This window comes from Rhipicephalus microplus, chromosome 1 (genome assembly GCF_043290135.1).
Source record: "Rhipicephalus microplus isolate Deutch F79 chromosome 1, USDA_Rmic, whole genome shotgun sequence".
Lineage (NCBI taxonomy): Eukaryota > Metazoa > Arthropoda > Arachnida > Ixodida > Ixodidae > Rhipicephalus > Rhipicephalus microplus.
Window position 1 is genome coordinate 256,537,573 of NC_134700.1, and position 21,700 is coordinate 256,559,272.

The 21,700-nt window shown below is 41.6% G+C and overlaps 1 protein-coding gene across 1 annotated transcript in view; it reads right to left on the reverse strand.

The window, feature by feature from the left end:
• Window positions 1-21,700, reverse strand: part of LOC142814643 (zwei Ig domain protein zig-8-like) — a 203,980-nt gene that overhangs the window by 11,942 nt on the left and 170,338 nt on the right. The window contains exon 3 of the mRNA XM_075893721.1: window positions 540-750. Coding sequence (XP_075749836.1) covers window positions 540-750 — 211 coding nt within the window. The remainder of the gene's footprint in view (window positions 1-539; window positions 751-21,700) is intronic.

Genomic DNA, 21,700 nt, shown 5'->3' on the forward strand with positions numbered 1-21,700 from the left:
TCGTGTCTTGGCTCCCACTGCCGGTGCGTCGTTGCTTCTGTTCTGTTCAGCCGTGTTCTGTGTTTATCCGTATCTTCGGTTCGTCGCGTAGGGCCCAAGCAGGAAGAGCCCCGGGCTGCTAGAGGGATCCCGTTTAATGGAGGCAGTGTCGATTGGGGTGTGACCAGCGCTCCCTGGCTAAGGCCGAGAACCCTCTTGTATCGGTGTTGCGAAAGGGGGTCCCTAAAAGTTATAACAAGGCGCCAGCAGAGGTCAAGGCAGTCGTTAGGCCTCGTAAGATTAACAACAGAGGCTACGGACATTTTAGTTTAATAATAAAATATGTGTGAGATTGTGATACCTTTGCTAATATATATATATATATATATATATATATATATATATATATATATATATATATATATATATATATATGTGTGTGTGTGTGTGTGTGTGTGGGAAAGCGTTTAACAAGAAAACTTATGGCAGCGTTTGAGAAGAAACAAGAAAACAGGCCCCTCAATACATTCGTCTTCCTACGTGTGCTCATGAATACTTACCTAGTACGGTGAGGTTAACGAAGTAGCTGATCTTCGGGTCTGAAGAGACTTGGCATTCGTAGAGACCCTGATCCGATAGCTGCACGTAGCGCACCTGCAAGGCCCAGTCAGATGATCGTTCCAGGTGAACCGCCTGAAAGCGATCGTCGGCCGTGTACGTGTCGAGACCCACAGTGAGTACGTTGTAGTCGCGCCTGCGTATCCACAGAACCTGCGCATGGAAATTATCGCGCAAGCACACTGTCAGCCAATCGCAAAAAAAGCACAACTCTAATTCATGGCCTTAACAAAGGTCTCATATGTCGGCGCTGCTACAAGTAAATATTCAGAATCGATAAGGAGGTGATGAATATTTTAATCAGCTGCATTTTAACATCAATTATGTATTTTATTTAGGTTTGTCACGTAAATTTTTAAATAATTAATACCTTATCTTTTGTACCAAGTAAACATGTGAATACGTATTTCGGCAAAGATCACGATAACTGTGATCTGATATGGAAATGAACTACGGACAAAGCAATTGTCAAAATGACCAAATTTAGCAAACACATATTATTCAAACTAGCTCAAACTAGAGGACAAGAAGTAGATACTTACAACAATTAAGTACTTTTTATAAGGGGGGGTAGATATATCGTGGGCTTTTGTGTTTTTTTGATGTTTTTTTTTTGCTGTCCAACAATATGGCTGCATATATGGCGTTAAAATAGCTAACCGATGATGGATTTTTCTTTTATTTGCTTGTTTTTTTATCTTTGTACTTTTGGCAAGATTATCACGTGACGCCGATTGCGCAGTTATTCTGGGTCACTTTTTTGTATGTTTTATTTTTATGTTCCTTTTGATAAACTTGTCCTTGGCGAGTGTGTTGTAAGGGTCTACTTCAGGTGTACAATATGCTACACTATGTTTTAACAAGCACAGTGGTTGAAAAGACTACAAAAACAATACCTTTTCGGCTTACCAAAACGTCACAGAGTAATTAAATGCTCGGGCTGGCGTATGCCAATGAGGTTCAATTACATTGTCACTACGACCTTAGATGCGTGAAAAATTAACCACTGCGTAAACATTCTTGTTTCCCGAAAGACCCAGAGATTCACTACTGTAAGTGAATCTATGGGAAGATAATTTTTTCATTGCATGAATCAAATATATTCGGGAAGTTTATTTAGTTGTGCAGGTTGTTTTTGTCATTTGAATTCTTCTCGCACGCAATACCTCTTCTGTACTTTTTCCCAACGGTCTCCAATTTGTCGAGGCTCAAACAGTGGGTGAGCAACGGTGTCCTATGCAAAAAAAAGAATGTATTGACGTGAAGTGTTGTATCTGTGAGAGCTTCCTGCCCACACTTTAATCGAGCGCTTAAGAAGGTTTTTAAAAAGTTTAGGACAGTATCTAAAATAGGACATCATTACTTTCTCAAATATCACTTTTAATCACACTGCATAAGCTTGAGCTGCGACGACCGAGATTGTGCTTTTCTGGCCCAGAGTGCACGAATTAGTTACCCAGGTAAGTGACATAATAGATGGCACAAGTAAAATGCAAATGATTCTAAACTAGCCAAAACAAATCATGGCCTTGAGAAAGGACAAGTCTAAATGGAAGATGTGCGCAAGTACGAAAGATTCAAATGCAGCACTTGTGGTTTGAACGAGCTGGTATTAGAACTAAGAAGCACTAATCGTTTATTAATTTTATAAATGGCAATATGCATAACAGGCGTTGCAAGCGTGGCTGAATGGTCTTCCCGTACGTCATACGCCGTTAGTAAGTGATGATGGATCTTTTTTTTTTCATCAGGAAGTGTCGTGGCTCCTATGAGACATATTGTTCTTTTTGTTTTTGCTGTTGTGCATTTCATGCCTAATGCTTTCGGGAACGCAAAGCGACATTGCTGATAAAGGGTAGAAAGCAAAAGTTATATGTTGTGTCAGGTGGCGTCGGTATATAAAATTTTTGAAAGACAGTATTATGACGGTCTTTTGTAACTTTTCATTATGAAAACTTTGCCTGATGGAGCTCGAAAAAAGGAAGAAACAATTTTCGACTTATACATTATTTGTCGGAAACTCCACTGTCATTAATTTTACTATGGTAGGTTCTTCTATAGAATAGATATTCAAAGCTTAATATTCATTTTCATTTACATGCATCATTTTGTTAAGGCCTAGAAATAAGGCGAAAACTACTGCCCCGCCACGGTGGTCTAGTGGCCAAGGTACTCGGCTGCTGACCCACAGGTCGCGGGATCAAATCTCGGCTGTGGCGGCTGCATTTCCGATGGAGGCGGAAATGTTTTAGGCCCGTGTACTCAGATTTTGGTGCACGTTAAAGAACCCCAGGTGGTCTAAATTTCCGGAGCCCTTCACTACGGCGTCTCTCATAATCATATAGTGGTTTTGGGGCGTTAAACCCCACAAATCTATCAAATCAAGGTGAAAACTACTATATTAGTCTTCAAAGCCATCCAGTATCACTGTTTGAAGGCTCACGTGGCTTAGTGCTTAGTGAAAGCTGCGCTTTTTTTTAGTGCATCTGCTTTTCTTTCCACTTTCATTCATATTTTTCTTTCTGTTTCTCCTACCTCAGTGTTGGGTAGTAAACCATGTGCTATGATTCTGATTGACCTTCTTGCTTTTCTCCTATTATCTCTCTGTTTCTTGTCACTTCGCAAGCGTCTTCTGGTGGAAAGCGCGCTGATTGGGGTACTGTGAAAAATTACTTCACCAAGACGAAAAAAATCGCTCTTATTTTTAGTGCCTCTAAGCTCGTAGACAAGTTATATAAGGCTACTTTTAACATTTATTTCATTCCCCAAACGTGAAATTCCGAGGCTCACGAAGGATTATGTTGATGTACCGTAGAGCAGAAAGAAGACAACGTTAAGACCCATATACGGAAGTCCGAGTTTTAGCAAAAGACCATATCTTTTTTTCACTGTTGCACCACATGAGGGGCCCAAGTTAGAACAATATATTGACACGAGTGTCTGTTTATATTGGTTTTTTCTCATCTTTGCGTTGTACTGCGACAACGGAAACGAGAGACACGAATAGGTTGTGTTAGAACAGTAGAACAGCCTGTTGAAGTTGTCAGAACATTGAGACATCTTCTCCGTTTACAAGTACTCGCTGTTCCTTAAGTCACAGTCAGGTAATGCCCTCAATACTATACGGTCGTCTGCACAGAGCACACGCGCCATCACTAAGACTAAATGCTTATATGTCTCATCAAACTCTAAAAGTAGCCGTCGACATACCAATAGTACCAGAAACTTGAAGAGTGCATACGAGTCATCAAACATCAATAAAGAATGCACATTAATTATGAGCGAATTAAACGATTGTACATAAAGTTAGAATGAATAAAAGGAAAATGAGTTTATCTATCAGTAATTAGGAGTAACACAAAGTAATTTAAAGCAATAAGGTGTGCATGAAGTGTAAGTGAAAATAATTGGTGAAAATACAACAAAAATGGCTAAGCAAAAATTGATATCAATTGAGCAATAAGAAAGGTGTGGGTATTATAGCCACTGGGCTAGCTTTCCCCGATGTGACGTAATTCAAATGCTAAAAATCTACGAGCTCAATATTAGCTATGACTAAAACAAGGGCTCAACCACGCAATGCAGAAATTACAAATACGTGGCCTTTTCGAATAAAACTTTTTGTCTGGGATTTTTAAAGGACAATTGATTACTTTTTTGATACGTGGGGTTTGTATGTGTGTTTGCATTGCATGTTCTAATTGAATAGCTAGGTTTTTTTTTTCTTTGCGCACGAGGCTATCTCGTCGTTTCTCCTCAACCTGAAGTTCTTAACCTAAATTATAAAGTTTCAGCTAACAATGTGCGGGCGTGTGCTGCCGAATGTGCTGTGCTTATCTCTCTTCCCTCTCTGCTCTCTATCTTTCCTCTCCCCCATCCCCCTCCCATGCGCAGGGTAGCGAAGCGGCTGCTGTTGGCTGGTTAACCTCCCTGCCATTCTTTTCCTCCTATTTTCCTTACTTCCTTCAGCTCACAACGTGTGATATATTAATCATAGCAATGCAGGTATGTAGTAATATAAGAAAGACCCTCGTTCATGTTTCCTGAGCTACAGTGCACAGCAAAGTGGCATGCAACTCGAGCACCACAGTAAATTTGAGTAAAAGCCAGGAATTCGTAACGACCACCACTATCAGAGGAGCCTGCAAAGACCACACAATAACTAGCTTGAACTAATGATCACAACTATCTTTTCTGAACGCTTATATAGGAAGTCTGATTACTTTTTTTTCCAGCAAGGGTGGTTTGAGATTTAGTTCTAACCAGTTTCTGGGTTAGGATATTAGCCATCAATAAAGAAAGAAGGAACTACCCCTGTATGGGTGTGTAAAAATGCTAAAAGCGCAATGAATGGTGTCTTAATTTAAAAGTTATACCTTCGTTTACTGTACGTGGTATTAAATAGGTAGTAGCCAGAAGATCTACCGCAGAAAGTCAGTGTCATAAGCTGAGATAAGTGCAAACGGTACTGTAACAGCAAGCGTTTTTTTATTTTGTTTTTTCACATCAAAGTCGTGCATATCGATCACGTCAAAACACACGCACCAAAGCTTGTGGAGTAACTCCAACTACGAAAGAACGGCCACAAGGAGTCTGCTTGCCTGATCGGCGCAAAAATAGTTTCCCGCAAAGCCAAACTTTTTTTTCGGCCCGATCAGCGGCTGAAAGACTTCCCACCCGTCGTGCGGAAAAGTTTAGCGAGTTAAAAAGTCGGGACCCGGACCGGTTTTTCACGTCAGCCAGAACCTCGCAGAGTAGCGAAGAGACTGCATAATAAGGTGCGTTCGAGCTAGTTGCCACGGCGACCACACTTCCTAGCTTCCGAAACAAAGGCGCCTTATAAAGCGTGGAGGCAGATGGCGGGTTGGTTGTTTTTATTATCCTTATTAGTGATTTCTTTGTCGCTCGGCGAGCCCTTCGGAGAACCATTACCATCACTGTTTTGGGCGACCGGCGGGTGCATGGCGCGCAGACAGGGCGATAAGAGCTCCCAAAGCGCCAGCTCTCTTTATGCCTATAGACACACACGTTGTTGTAATTTTGAGCCGTTTAAAGCACTCAGTGCTCGTAGACGGAAGTTCTTCAAGAGGTACTTTTACGTGGACCGTGTCAGTCATGTTGAAGACACTTCTCTCCGGCCTTCCGCCTTCCGCGGGTACTTGAAAGGATATTCGAATGAATCTCTCTTAAGCGCCAAGTACACCGCAGAACAGTATAGGAGTTTTTCCCTATATAGTGTAAGCAGCAGTAAAACAAAGACAAAAGAATTTTTGATGTACTGGTGAAGTCGGTGAATCGGGAATAGGAAAGCTTTGAAGTATGCAAAAACAAACAAAAAAACAAATCAATTCACAAAAATGTACGACAAAAGAGGAAAGGTGAACAGAAATATAAGGAACTACGAATGAAGCAGGTATTTGTAGAGTGCTAGTTATCAGGTGAAGATACTTTTACCACGACAATGTTTAATTTAGAAAAATACGGACACACGCAGACCACACGAGACATTCGGAGCCATCTCACAATAGGCTTCCTTGCTTTTTAACTGCAAGAAGGCGACCATTAGCAATATGTTTCGTAAGAACAGGAGGTTGTGAACAGGGCATCCGCTGGGAAAGCTGAAACTTCTTCTTTCATATTGTTTTTTGTTGTCCATGTTTTTACTTAAATTGTCGCATAATTATACACTTCTAACTTTTCCCACGTGTCTATCAATCTGCTGCGCAGTCAAAGTCGGATGCTAGTGTGTTTTATCAAAACAACCATTTACGCTTGTTACTATTCATTCATCTTATTGCAACAAATGCGGTATTTTCACAAACAGGGGCAAAGGATTGGTTTGATTGATATGTGGGGCTTAACGTCCATATACGACCACATGATTATCAGAGACGCCGTTAGAAGGCTCCGGAAATTTTGATCACTTGGGGTTCTTTAACGTGCACCCCTGGGGCAAAGGAATAAATTATGACGACACAGGCGCATGTTCATGTTACGTTGCCTTTTTAAGCAAAAAAAAAACTCAAAAAGTAAAAAAAATTAAACAAATGTCAAGATAACTGCTTTGTTGCACAAATTTCTAATGAATGCCAACACAGAAAACGTTCGTTCGGCCACGTTCATATTTTGTAGATAGCAGACCAAAACACCGATGTAATCCCGATCATCATACTTAGTTTCTACAAACACCAAAGCGGTGGTGTTATTATTGTATTAGAAACTATTGCAACCCAAGATTACATTTTCAGGTGAAAGCTCGGGCTTCGCTGAGCGCCAATTCGATGGATCGAAAATTTTTCGGGATATTCTGCTATGGCACATGCCTTTCGTGAAGGTGGGAACTAAGGTACACAGTATGGTTGAAATAAAATGTTTATCATTATGTTATGCAAGAGCAGGCTTTCGTATAAAGGTGCACGCACCCACCCGTATATCATAGTGTCGAGTTTGCAATTGTGAGAATTTGCGTCTTGGGGCTGATCCATTGATTTTCTCCACGAGGAACAATACTCCACGGAGACGACTCAACAAGGAAAAAGAAAACGCGAGTCAGAGATCGTGAAAAGAAAAAAAACTTCTTCCTACGGTTGCGTTATTCTCCCAATTGTAGGAAAGATAAACTTGAGAACCGTTGATGAACGACCATTTCCAGCAAGGTCGATGGCTCTGAGACTCTCCCGTCTATAACGTACCACCACCATGCGCTCTTCCCTAAACGACTGCAGCTCCGCAGGCTCCGGTTGGTTATTGCTTAATCCCAGAATGGTTGCTCAACAAACGAGCACGCTGGTGTTAAAACATGCCAGCGGCTATTGAACAGTGCAGACCTTTTTCGGGTTACAACATACCCATTTTTCTTGCTTCATTCCTATGTCTATACTTACTTTACGTATTACATTCCAATCGACCACCTTATTTGTGCTATTTATAGAAAAAAAAAAGACAGAGAGAAAGACACCTAGAAGAGTGCTTCGGAGGGCACAGTTTCGCAGCCACAAAAAGTAATACAAAAAAAGAAGAAAAACGGGGAGAGGGGGGAGGGAGAGACGCCAGAGTGGTGGAGCGAGACGTGTTTGCCACCATCGTTTGGTTAGCCTCTCCAGCACGTCGACACTACAGTGTCACTGGACGCGCAGTTTAATCAACACCGGCTCAATCAACACGCCTGTATAGGGTCGCACAGTTGTAGTCACACATAGCTGCGCATGGCGTAAGCAAGAAAAGCGACGCGTTGCCTAGCTGTGCCTCATCAAAATTTCCATTAGTAAGGGCGCACGCGTCTCGCTTCTAATAATATCCTTGAATGATGCAACGCGCGAGACTCTCGGCTTGCGTAAATAATGGATGACACTTTCGCGCCGTAGATACCCGTTCATATGTTATTGAGGCGATTCTCCCAGTGCCGCCAAGTTGCGTTACGAGCTTGTAACGCCAACGCTGTCTGTGCTGCTGGAGCACTGAGTCCCCAATCTCCCGCGAGGAATTCCTGCCGGAAATAGCGGCTGCATCTGTAGGCAGCTCGACTTTGCCACTGCTCTCAGCACCTCGCTTCTGAGTGGCTGCCAGGATAACAGCGTAGAACAACGCTACAGCAAGCAGCCAGTCGCAGTAATGGGTGCACACTGCCATCGGCTACTTACGTTCTATTCGTTGGCACAAAAAGTGTGACCAGAAACATTCGAACTCCTTTTTCTTTATTCTCACAAATATTGAACGTGACGACGTTTCCTTTCATAAAAGTTATATCTTGATACGTATGCACCAGCAGCTTTCATGTGCTTCCTTTTGTATTAAATATTACTCATTATTGCCTGCGAAGCGAAACAAGGCATTACACTTGCCACAACAGACGCGAGAAAGTCAACAAGTTATACAATTTTCAATGCGCTGAGAATAATAGGAAACACTGCGCAAAGCTGTGACTCCCTTGTTTCGATGGCGCCCGCCGCTGTTCGTTATTTCCGCCTACCTTATTTTACTGTCTGACTTATTTATTATCATGGTGTGTCTGACTTCCCGTGCTGTTGTTATTTTTTTATCATATTTGCGATGCCTTACGCACCCAAAGCACAAAGTTATTAAGCACACGCAATATAGTGGACTTCAAGTGAGGGCTCTGTGCGTGTTTTCTTCAACATGTTCATTACGCACGGTGCACACGCATTTTCAGGCTCTTTCCTTAACTAACTATGGCCGCCATGGTAGAAGTTCAACCTATGACACCAACTTTTGTGACGCAGCACTTTAGCCGCAATGTTTTCTCGTCAGGACTGCGTCACTATATTTACATAAGCACAAATGTATTCATTATGCAGTATACCGATTGTACTATGCAACTTTGTAGAAAATGAAAAAAAAGTGGCTCACTTCAATTGATCATATACAAACATCAAACATATACCATGCAAAAGCTGGAGTCAACATATGAACCACTATTCCATCTTTTTCATTGGATAATTTGAACATTGCTACCAGACACATGGAGGCGTTGAGTTGGTGAGTAGCATTTGCGATCTCTACAGCGTTAAACTGTTTGATAGCGTTCTTGTTTTGTACGAACACGACTATTTTGGTAACTGCGTGCATCAACTCAAACACAGCGAGTATGCATGTAGAAGACAACTTCTCCAGGCTTGGCTCAGTTTTCCAGTGTTCTTTGTTTGTATTACTTCTTCTCGTGTTTCTTCATTCTGTCGTACAATGTGTCAGCATACTTATCAGGTGGTTGACAATTTTCAACTGCAGGTGTGTTAGGATATAGACAAAGATAAAAATTTGCCAGGTCCTATGTACCATGGCTATGGATGTTATGTGAAGCATGGAGTGAGAAGTGGACAATGGTGTAATTTTTTATCGAGTGAAAAGTTTTAAAAATTTTTGCTCAGGGCACATAAAAATGTATTCACATACATGTGCATAACAGTCGCATATCTTCAGGTCGTTGGTATTTACAGTTGCGTAACGATGCCGATTGCAACGTAGGTATTACAAAAGGCAGAAACGGTCAGCTGATATGTAGCGCTTGTGCTCGCAAGGAGGGTATCCCTGGCTTGTACTATGCAGATCCACTTAAAGTGACGTTAATCCGACTTTAGCAAAGGTGTCCTTTTTTTTTAAACTTGAATGCGGGAGCATCGACCACCGAGTCTGTAAGCGCCTGTTCCGGGTCTCCTAGTGTCCAGTTCCCGGCACAGCCTAACAGAAAAGAGCTGCACAGGACTGTTTATTGTAGACATACACGTATTGTCGTCCATTTCAACGCTGTGATCCGTTACAGCCCACTTATCGACTGAGTGGTCAACACTCGCGCGTTCAGGTTAAAAAAAAAAGAGTGCCAGTACGTATGTAATGTTAATAAAACTGCCAGCACGGCAAGCATAACTGACGTTTCACAAACATTACCCCTACTTGCACCTGTAACGATAGTGAATTTGGCGTTGTCAACGCTAATTAAAAGTTCGTAACAGCGTTTCTATACAGATATCTTTCTGAATGTTGAAAACTTTCGACAAGAGGTCAAGAAGTGTTCTACAGTTTCCTCTTATTCACACACACACACACGCACACACACACACACACACGAAAAACGAAGTGGAGAGAAAGTCAAGCCTGCTCTGAATAAATAAAAATTTTATGGAGGCATACGACAGCGTAATTAGTAATCAAAACTTCCAGAACCTTTGTTATTGCATGAAGAAAATTTCCAGGGTGTCACTAAGTGGTAGAAATTAGGGAAATTTAGGGTGTAGAGAATTCCCGAAAGGTGCTTCACAGTTTTCATCTTCATATTCATTTTACAATGAAAGCTGTTATAAGATCAATACAAGAGTCGGGTACGCCATTGTTGTGCGCCACTCCCGCCGCTGTCCGCAACCACTATTGCAGCAAATAAAAAAAATAAGAAAAAAAAGAAAAAAACACCAAGGCCACAATAAAATTGGAACTCGGGTACCCTGCCGGCAAACCCAGCATTCTACACACAGCCACGATTGCGCTTTCGAACTCCGTTTCAAATTGACTCTAGGAAAGCTTGATGTCGGGAACGGAATCACGTTATTATGAATAATGAAGCGTTTTAGAACTGCAAAAAGACAACCAGGCATCACACAATGGTAATTGCGCAACAAGTGGGCCATCGAATGGTACAACCTAACTATACTGCTGCTAGGCATAATGCTTCATCGTCGCCAGCCACAGCATGACTATGACAAAGTTCCTTGCAAGTGTATGTGTAGCTGGTAGCACTGTTCAGTGAAGAATCGCGAATCATGGCAGAGAAAATGCCTGCCTCATATACAATAACTATGAATATTTATGGCGTAGTGAGTACCCTTCAATTGTGCTTGTAGAAGTTGCTCAAAGAGTGTTTCAAGCATGTTCCAGAAGCTCAGCTTCCGGAAGGACGCTGTCCTAGCTTTTGCTGTGACTGTGCTACGCGTTCCGCGCTGGCCTGGTGTTTATTCTTTGTGCTTTTTTTATATATACATGCACATACGTATACGAGATATGACAGCGATGACAAAACTCTGCCGAGAATCACAATAAATTAAAAGCCACCCTCTCCCGCTCTTTTCTTTGTAGCAAAACTGTGTTGCAACTTCCTAAAATTGTCGCAAAGATTCACAAATTCCAAACTCATAATTGACGTAGCAAAACAATTTGTGTATATGGGAGCAATACTAGGTACAATGTTGCAAAAGTCAACAAATAATTCGTTCATGCTGGCGTCTTATATATGCTTTTGGGTCGATAAAACAAAGACGATATTTTGCAAGAGCGTATAATACCTTCATTTGTTTGTCATATTTACGAGTTATCAAAACTAGGGCTTTGTTTATGTATTCACTATTGTTAAGCCTGCATATATCCAGTGGCCCAACAAAAAAGCTTGTATCCTTACGTCACAGCGTTGTTTATTTATACATTTCAGTTTTTTATCGATTACAAGTTGTTGCTAGGCACGAATGCAAAACGTTATTAAGGAACAAATAATAACTATCAATGCAAGTGACATGCAGCTGGCGGCTCCTGATTACGCTATAATGTATGACCTACGCTTATCTAATAATTATCTGTTATTACGACGAAGCTATGATTTTCGCGAAATGTATATGTGGTGATAAAACTAAAACGAGCGTTTTACAAATTAACGCTTCTGGCATAGTTAATCTGGACAGGATGGCTGCATGCACTTCACTAAACATTAAAGTTAAGCAAAGTTTTGAGGCCCCTCTAAAAGCTTTCTTGTTACTCAGTATATAGGGACTCTGTTGGGTCATAAGCTTTTTATTTCATTCTGTGTGCTCTAGTCTAGAACCGGTACAAAACGGGAGGCAAAAAATCGGTCCGCCACTAACCACGACACCGTAGAATCAAGCAACGTCAGCACCATCTAACTAGCGCGGGATGTGTCAACAACTCGGGAAACACGATTCGCATCCGTCCGCGGATTGCCGCAGTCGCCTTTGCGGGGCTGTGATGCGATGCACTTTGGTGGCGGTGTGACGACGCTCTTCGGGTCTCGTCGAAAAGTTCAATCGCGTGTGATGACAGCGAAAGTCTCTTATCGTCTCCACGCAGGCGTTTTCTCGTTTGCTGTATTGCGTTCACCGTGCAATTTGTTATTTCATTCTGTACATCCGTCTCCCCCTTCGTCTCCCACACGACCGTCCCATTCCCATAGCGTTTCCTCCCGGACACTCTGCTGGCGTTTCTTGCGCCAACCTTTATACTGCCAACAAGCTGGCTTTTCACTTCATCTGTTGCTTTCATTGTGTCCCCCTCATCCACGAGTTTAATATCACGAGAGCGCGCAAAATATTAATACAAACAGAGGAAAAAAAAGAATGATAAAGCTCCGCTCCTGATACTGCTAGGCTCTTGTTACAGCTGGACAGGAGACCCGGCGCACTACCACAGTGCTGATGGAAGACGACGAGTCAGCAGAAATGGCGGGCGAGATGAAATAACGCGATAAACCGAAAACAAAACCGAAGTGGGCCAACATCTTTCAGGCCTTGCGAGAAGCTTCTCTTGCTGACAGTGAACCAGGAAAAAAATAAAACACGAACAGTTATACCTCCTTGTCTTCGTGAAAACATTGCTCTGTTTAGAAATACCACGGGGGCCTAGCTGTGGCCACAAACAACGAGTAATGACGCTGAAAGTTGCTGCTAAGACGAAGCATAATTTTCACAGCTGTCAAACAGGCATGTAACTTTTGAGGAAGAACTGTGTCAACAGATAAAAAAGAGCGCTCTTCATCAAATTGTCCCCCGTAGTGGTGGTGCAGCAGTTACGATTTTTCGGCGGCTGACCAGAAAGTGGGCCTCGAGCTCGATGCCGGCCGTGGTGGTCGCATTTCCACGGAGGCGAAAAATGGTAGAGGTTCATCCACTGCGCGATGTCATTGTACGTTAAAGAACACCAGATAGTCGAAATTTCCAGAGCCCTCCCCAACGGCATCCTTCACAATCGTGTCGTGTTTTGGGGACGTAAAGCTGCAGATATGATTATTATCTTGAAGCACGTTGAGCGTCGCCCATTCGCGATTGGGCTCACAAACAAGTCAGCAAAATTATTAGCTGCCCAGGAAACAAGAATGAGTTCAATCTCACATAAGTGTAGATCAATACTCTACGCGGAGATACATCGACGCATGCACAAAGGTAATCGTGAGCTCTGGCATTTTTTTTAGTTGAGAGAAAATTATTACAAGAATGAATCAATTTAGAAGCATAAAATATTTTTACAATGACTAAATAAATACATTTTGACATAGAATACTGGGCCACCAAACTTGCAATATTATATAGAGGTCTGTCTGAATGAATACTTCTGCAGGTATTATACACATCGACATCACGAATGGAATTTCAAGTTCGTCTTTAAATTTTTCGTTTAGGCACCTAGTACCACCCGATATCCTGCATGCTCATTCAAGCATTCTTGGTGACTGCAGACACGTTGAGAGGCCTCAAACGTTGCGAACAACTTAAAGAGAGCATCGCATTGAAGGAAGGTGCACGACTTGCGTTGTTGAGTTTCATGTGCGAGCGTCAATTTAAACGCACTTCTAAATTGAGGGCTGTGCGACACAGAAATGCAAAGTACGCCGCTCGCCATCATGTCAGTCATCTCTTGACAGCAGAGCAAAAAAAAAAAAAAACTGCGAGCTTCGTCTTTCTTTAGCGTTTTGTTTCATCCTCTCATCACTGGAAGCCGTTGCCTCAGCGCGCTCGCCTTTCGGGAACCGCAAACTTTGTTTCGCTCGAAACTCTCGCGCCTGTGCCATGCATGCCTTTCCATCGCTGGCCCATTTCCTGCACGCGGATTGGCCGTCGTTCCGCCTGACAAGCGTCCGTTCCAGTGCGACCGGCAGCAGCCACAGCCTCGGGGCATCGATGGGGCATCTGTCAGAGCTGTCTCGTGCGCCATGCTTTGGAGCCGCGAGAGGCGGCTGCCTTCACGAGACTAGAACTGGGATATAAAAGGAGGACCAAACCTTTTTCGCCAAAGACCTTCTTCCGCCTTTGAGGCAGGCCTCCATCCGCCTTGCCTGCGTTTTGTTGACATCATCACCTTTCTTTTGCTTATATGTACGAGCTGAGGTGGTTATCTTTATTCTCTCAAGCGGTGGTATTCCTCGTGCATCCCTTCATTCACTTCCTTTGTGTTTTTCATTCACATGTTCGACTCTTGAAACATTTGTTTTTTCTTTGTGGGGCTTTGGCTGCCTCGTGTGAGGACACAGGAAGCCCTACCAATTTCCTTGCGATCAAGCGCGCTGATATAAAACCGTACAAGAGCCGTCAGCATGACTATCGGTGGTAGTGGTCGGCGTGGCCTTCCTCCCGATTCACCACCCCGTATTCTTTGAAGCACCTGGTGCACGGCTGATGGCGTTGACGCCTGCGACTATGCGAGACGTTTTCAAAAATCCGACGCAAGATTTTAGCTGTTGAATGTATTATCAGTGCAGGAGAAGTGGCGTCTGCTCGCTTTTTTCGGCTATATAACTGTTCGCCTGCAAGCCCTGTTGTCACGATTGTTTTATTTGAGTAGGGCGCATTGGAGACGTTAGACCCTGGGTGGGCGGCCGCGCAAGGTCGCGTACATAAAGTTGGAGGGCCTTGGCGAAGACAGCTGTCCAATATTTATTTCAGAAAATAAGAGTACTTGAAGCAACTCCGATCTTTGAATCTGATGTTCGCCACACTTTCTGCCTCGAAAACGAACAGTCAGACTGGTTTGATGCACACTGTCGTGAAACCTCACACACACACACACACACACACACACACACACACACACACACACACACACACACACACACACACACGCACACGCACACGCACACGCATACGCACACGCACACGCACACGCACACACAAACACACACACAAACACAAACACGCACACATTAAAAAATAGGAAATGTGTCATAAAAAATTGTCAAAATAAAAAAAATGTATGTTTAGAAGAAACAAGAAAAGAAAATAAGCAAAGAATGTTTAGCGCTCTTTCGGTAACTTTTTGGCTCAGACATCAAGAATTGTGAGCACCACCTTCTTACCCTATTCGAGGCCTCCTGGCCTGTGCGTGAGTATGCTTGTTGACTCTTCGGGATGCGTTCCTGTGCGTATTTGTATGTGTACGTTTGTTTTTTGTTCCTTTGCTTGTTTGTTTGTTTGTTTGTCGATGCAACTCTGTCACGTCACCTGCACGACTGTCCCATTTCTCAGAAAATTTCTTGAAGTAGAAATAAAGAATTGCGTGGGTATTCAGTGAATTTCTTTCAGTATGAGCACCTGTTTTTGGCCGGTTTTTCCTTCCAACTTCTTTTCAGTACGGCAATGCGAATGTTTCCTTCACAGCTGCTCTATTTTTGGAGACGCAAGAGCAAGAGCAGTAGCGCTTCAGAAAACCATGCAAATATCTTGCTCCTGTTTTGAGAACGTGGCTAACACAGGTGATAAAATAGGCAGCATGGCAGCTTGCATTTATCGCTCGATGGTGACAGGGAGGCGAAAAGGGTTTCAACATATGGAGTTTTCCTGACAAAGAGCAATATTCTACTAAATACTAACGATAGTTTCGCATTCTCAACGGATGCATTTAAGGCGCGTGTAGAAATCGTCATACTCACAATAGCGCGCATTTGTGTCTCATTATGCTAGAATGAATTTTTGCAATCCTCAGGATCATTTCGTCTATATATTTCGCCATTATCTCTTTCCTTATTCACAACTGGCTTGTACGCCGTAGATGCATCGCCCGGGGTTTCCTATAATGCAATGTATTTCCTAAATTGTTTTTGGCAGGTGTGATGCCGACAGACTCACTTAGAATGGCACTAATAAATCATCCCCTATGCCACGTGTAATCTCCCAAAACCTGTATTTTTTCTCCCTCCTAGAGCAACGACAACAGCAACCAAGGGCGAAAGCACAGACACAGGCTCGGAAACCTGCAGAATGAAGATTGCGTAGGCACTTAATTATACATGCAAAGTTCTTCTGACATGCGTAACATCTTATATTACGTGCAGTTTTTCAGTGCTTAACGCTTCGCTTGAAACGGAACACCGAGGCTATACGAAGACATCGCGAACGCATGGAGCAAATATAGAGTTCCTGAACGGTGCGCAAGAAAGGAGCTGCAACTGCCGCTGACAGCAACCCACGCGAACTCAAGAGCTACAGGGCCGGCTCTCAAATAGGTGATTTCTCAATTCTTTGATGTTTTCTCTGCGCATAAAAATTTAACGTCAGTTTTTGGCGTCGCCGACCGAATTCAGAGAGAACACTCGTGCCACGTATGACGACATTTAAAAACTACGTAGGCTGCTGCACAGTAACGAAGACCGTTTTGTATGCAGAATCATTTCATGTTTTGCGTAGTGTTCAACCGGCGCGTCAATTATAGGTGATATTACCCGTACAAATTTGTAAGATTTCTGGTTTTCCTTGCTATCCTGAATTTGTATTCTACGAGACAGACACAAACACATAATTTTTAACAACTCACTAATAGATTTCAATTCACACATTGGTCTTGACTACAAAGCATCCCTTACTGCAGATGCGAAGACAAAAGCTAGATTAGAAGTCCTTGATCAACTTTTGAACAAAAAAATAGCTCTAGACCCATCCCCGTATTTGACACCCCTTAGTAGCCGGCCCACCCGACACCACCAACCAAAGGCCTTGATCCCATATTTTGCTCGCACAGACCTACTGAAGTATTCGTACTTTCCAAGAACCATATGTGAATAGAACTGTCTTACTAATACATGTGACCAATGAACTAACCTACCAAACAACCTTCTTCGCTCTTTATTGTTTCGTTTCGCAATTATTTTATTTGTATGTGTATTACCACCCTGCTTGGACCTCGAGTCTGCAGTATTAAATAAATAAAAAAAATAAGAACACAACTTTCTTGATTTTACGAATTTTATTTTAGAAATTTCAAAGACAGGAGTCCACCACCAAATTTGCGAAACTAGTAAATGTGCTCTAGCTTTGGCACTAACGCAAAAAAAAGGACGATATTTCAGGCCCAATTAACTGAAAAATGCTATTTCATATATATACCTAAATAAGGAAATTAACCTTGTAAATATTAAAACTGTAATAAAACTGCGCGGGAGACTAAAACAAGTAGAAATTGACAGGATGGGCGTAGACTAGCGACTGAAGTTGCTGAAGTTCATCAAGTTTCTACTTTATTTTTGTTTCAATGTCGTATGAACCAGTCCCCAAATCACATTCCTTGTAGATTAGACAAAATATTTCTCTCAAATGATTTGTTGTAATCTTCCGTGGTAAAGACATATTTGAGCTTAAAAGTATTTAAAAAATCCTACTTAACTTTAATCTGGATGCAGTTCTGAAAAACATTATATATCGCATAGAGAGAGAGAGAGAGAGGGAGAGAGAGATGGAATTATTTGAATGGGAAGCTGGAGAGGTTTGCCTGCTATTTCACCTGACAGGCTAGTCCAGTTGCCGGGTGATGACAGTGATATATACAATGGTAAACACACAACACATACAGTTACACACACATAACAGTCACATAACACATAAAGTCTTTCACACGCACTGCACAATTTACAACGTTTCGTTTAAGCCTGTTGCCCGTAAGAACGTCAGTAGCGCTTTTGTAGAGTCTAACGCACTAGAGGTGTTTCTCCATGGGCCTAGAATGTTTTCGAACTCCAAATTTGTGTCCTGTTGCATTTTAAAGCCCATATACAGAGACTGTCTCTCTGATGCGTATTTCGTACGCTCACAGAGGTCAAGTTTGATGTCTTCAACGACATTACATTGGGCACAAAATCGCATAGGCACAGCGCTACAAAATAGAGAAAGAAAAAAGATTCCTACATTTGTTACGCTGCGTGTACAATATGTATTATGAACCATAGACAGAAGAAAACATTGATCAGATATTTAAAATCATATTATTATTTTTAATAATATTCCTATAAGTATTCTTAGACTGATGTCGTACACTACAGGGCGAAGGTGTTTCCTAGTCTTCTTCAGCTTACGCTACATTGGGCCCAAAATCGCATAGACGCAGTGCTACAAAATAGAGAGAGAAAAAGATTCCTACAATTGTTACGCTGCATGTACAATATTTAATATGAACCATAGCTAGACTAAAACCTTGTTCAGGTATTTAAAATTATATATTATTTTTAATATTATTCCTATAAGTATTCTAAGACTGATGCCGTACACTACAGGGTGAAGGTGTTTCCTAGTCTTCTCCAGCTTACCTTATTCTGTGCGCACTAATATTATCTTATACCAGCGAACTTCTTGATTTAGTCACTTCATGTGACTCTCTGCCTTCCTCGACTGTCATTTCCCACATCTTGGTAATCATTCTGTTGGTGTTACTGTCCCTCGAATATCACATAAGCATTATTCGGGTAATTTTTTTCCTGTATCCGTCCCTGCATAGAGGGGATTTGTGTAGGTGCGGCGCATATGGCACCTAAGCAAAGTAGTAGACATATCGTTTTTCTCGAATTTTTATTTGCACATGACGGAAAACATACGACACGCAGGATAGGTGGTCCCTTTGTTTGGGAGGTGAGATTTTACATGTAAAAAGTCTATAAGAAAACAGTTTATAACCTCATCTCGAAAAGTAAATCTTCTACGAATCTTTAGAAAAAGAAATAGTGAATCGATGTGCACAGACGCAAGGCATGGACCATGTTTGATAGTACTTCGAGCAAGAGAAACATCCAGACATTGATTCAAAATCTTATCCCAGCATGATGTTCATTTTTCGTCGGGTAAACTAACGCTTAGCAATGTCACGCGACGGGACAATAGCGTATCATCATTCCGAGTAATACTAGGTACCAATATCTAAATCATAGTCACCGTTTAAACCACCTTGGATGTACCGGTTTTGAACTTTGACAACAATATAAATTATATACGCGAGAAAGCTGAAACACTACACACGCACACACACACACACACACACATATATATATATATAATATATATATATATATATATATATATATATATATATATATATATATATATATATATATATATATATATATATATATATATATATATATAGGCAGGCATGGTGGTTGAGTGGCCGTAGCGTTGCATATAGTCTAGTGGATCCTCCGTGAGCGGTCACAACGTGGTTTATTTCGACGTTTCGGCCTAGAGTCTGGCCTTCATCTGGCCTTCCTGATGAAGGCCAGACTCTAGGCCGAAACGTCGAAATAAACCACGTTGTGACCGCTCACGGAGGATCCACTAGACTATATATATATATATATATATATATATATATATATATATATATATATATATGCAAATGAGCCCTGCAGTAAAGAAGCTTCAGTCTTTGCGGTATTTATTCCAGAAGTTGAAGAGAACAGAATGTAAAAATTATCACAGAATTTGGCATTGTGCATGTCTAAATTAGTGGCTGTTAGTGAAGCAGCTAAATTCATCTATGACAGCTCTAAGACTTGATGGTAAGGACGGATAGCTAAACCACCTTCCACATAATCAAAAATGAGACATCACCTTCTTCAAACGGCGAAATAGTCTAATGTACTGTAGAAACTATGCCCGAGAGCAGGATTAATGAATACCCAGCCACATTGCAAAAAAGGACACTGAAGAGGCATAAATACTTCACAAATAAAAACGGGAAAAAACCCTGAATGAAGGACGGGATTGCCCAATCGCCATGTCTGGGGCAGATAGTAATATTGTTAGAACGCACAGAGTGAACCACCATTTTATGAAGAGGTGGTTTCATTACACTAAATCCAATCAATCGTTCCTATATGAAGTCAATCTGCAAAAAAATTCTGAATAGTGGCAGATCATTCACAAAACGTAGAACAGATGCTTCACGTATTTCAACTGGAAGCAGCGTATGGAAACCGCTTCCTCTACAAGATAAACGATCTAGCTCACTGGATTGACACTGTGTTTATGAAAATGATACTCTTAGGCACAATATTTTGCAATGCCTAGAGTGCGCAAAGGACAAAAAAGTTTTTTAAAAGAAACTAGCAAGTTTAAAACAGTTTCCTCTGGCCTGGACTATGGCCTGAAAATCATCTGACGTTTTCTTTTGTTCATTCTTTATTCAATGATTACCCCGCTTAGCCCAAAGGCGCTGCAGCAGGGGGGTTACAATGTCGAAAAAAACACATCTTCATTAATACAGCACACTTGTTCATTTGATAAGTGATTCCATTCTCTAATGGAACGAACAAAAAACGAATTAGCATACAAATTAGATCTGGTACGGTACTCTAAAATCTTGAAACAATGATCATTTCGCGAAGAGATATAATGAGGACTGTGAAGGTACTTTTCTTTTCGAATGCCGGTTTTACCATGAAATATTTGGTACAGGAGCTTTAGCCGCAGTTTCTTTCGACGCGATGAGATTAATTCCCGCCCTAGTTCATTTTTCATATTGGTGTAACTGTCATTTCTTGAGTACCGGCTTAGGACAAACCTTGCAGCTCTATTTTGTATTTTTTCAAGTTTGTACCTTAAAGTACTTTGCCAGGGGGCCACACGGCACAGGCGTATTCAAGCATAGGGCGAATGTATGTTGAATACGCCGTTGATTTCAAACATGCCGGCGCTTGTGTCAGGCTGCGCTGTATAAAATTTAGTGACTTGGCGGCCTTCGCAACAACTGAATCAACGTGTGCATTCCATGAACAGTTGGCTGAAAAAGTCACACCTAAATATTTATAATGCGGTTTTTGTGTTACTATGCTATTACAGATTACATACTGTGAAGCTAACTTGGTTTTTTTACACGTGAAAGTAACATAAATGCATTTATTGGCATTTAATGTAATTATCCACGTTTAACACCATTCTTGGATGCGCGATAATTCGCTTTGGAGCAGGGCGACATCACTCTCATTTCTTATTTTTCTGTACAAGACACAGTCATCTGCAAACAACCGTATATTAGAATCAATTCCTGAGCAAATGTCATTTATATATATATATTAAAAATAAAAGTGGCCCTAGGACTGAGCCCTGTGGCACCCCTGAAGTGATGTTTACGAAACTTGATTTTTTGCCATTTAATACTACACACTGTTGGCGGCCTGAAAGGTAATTTTCCATCCACACTAGAACTTCGCGGTCAGTGTTTAGCGCTGCAAGCTTACTTAAAAGAAAAGAGTGCGACACAGTGTCGAAAGCTTTTTGGAAGTCCAGGAAAAAGCAATCGATTTGTCCGCTATTGTCTATTTCAGATACTAAATCATGGTTAAATTCAATTATTTGTGTTGTACAAGATAAGCCCTTACGAAAACCATGTTGTTGAGACGCCAGCAAGTTGTTTGTTGATAAATGTGCCATTATTTCTTTATACAGAATATGCACTAAAAACTTGCAGGGTATGGACGTAAGTGAAATAGGTCTATAGTTGGTTACGTCTTTCTAGGACCCACTTTTATGAATAGGAACTGTATGTGCAATTTTCCAGTCGTCTGGGAGGGCACCGGAGGACAAAGACTTTGTGTAGATTACGTGCAGGTAAAGAGAAATTGACTCAG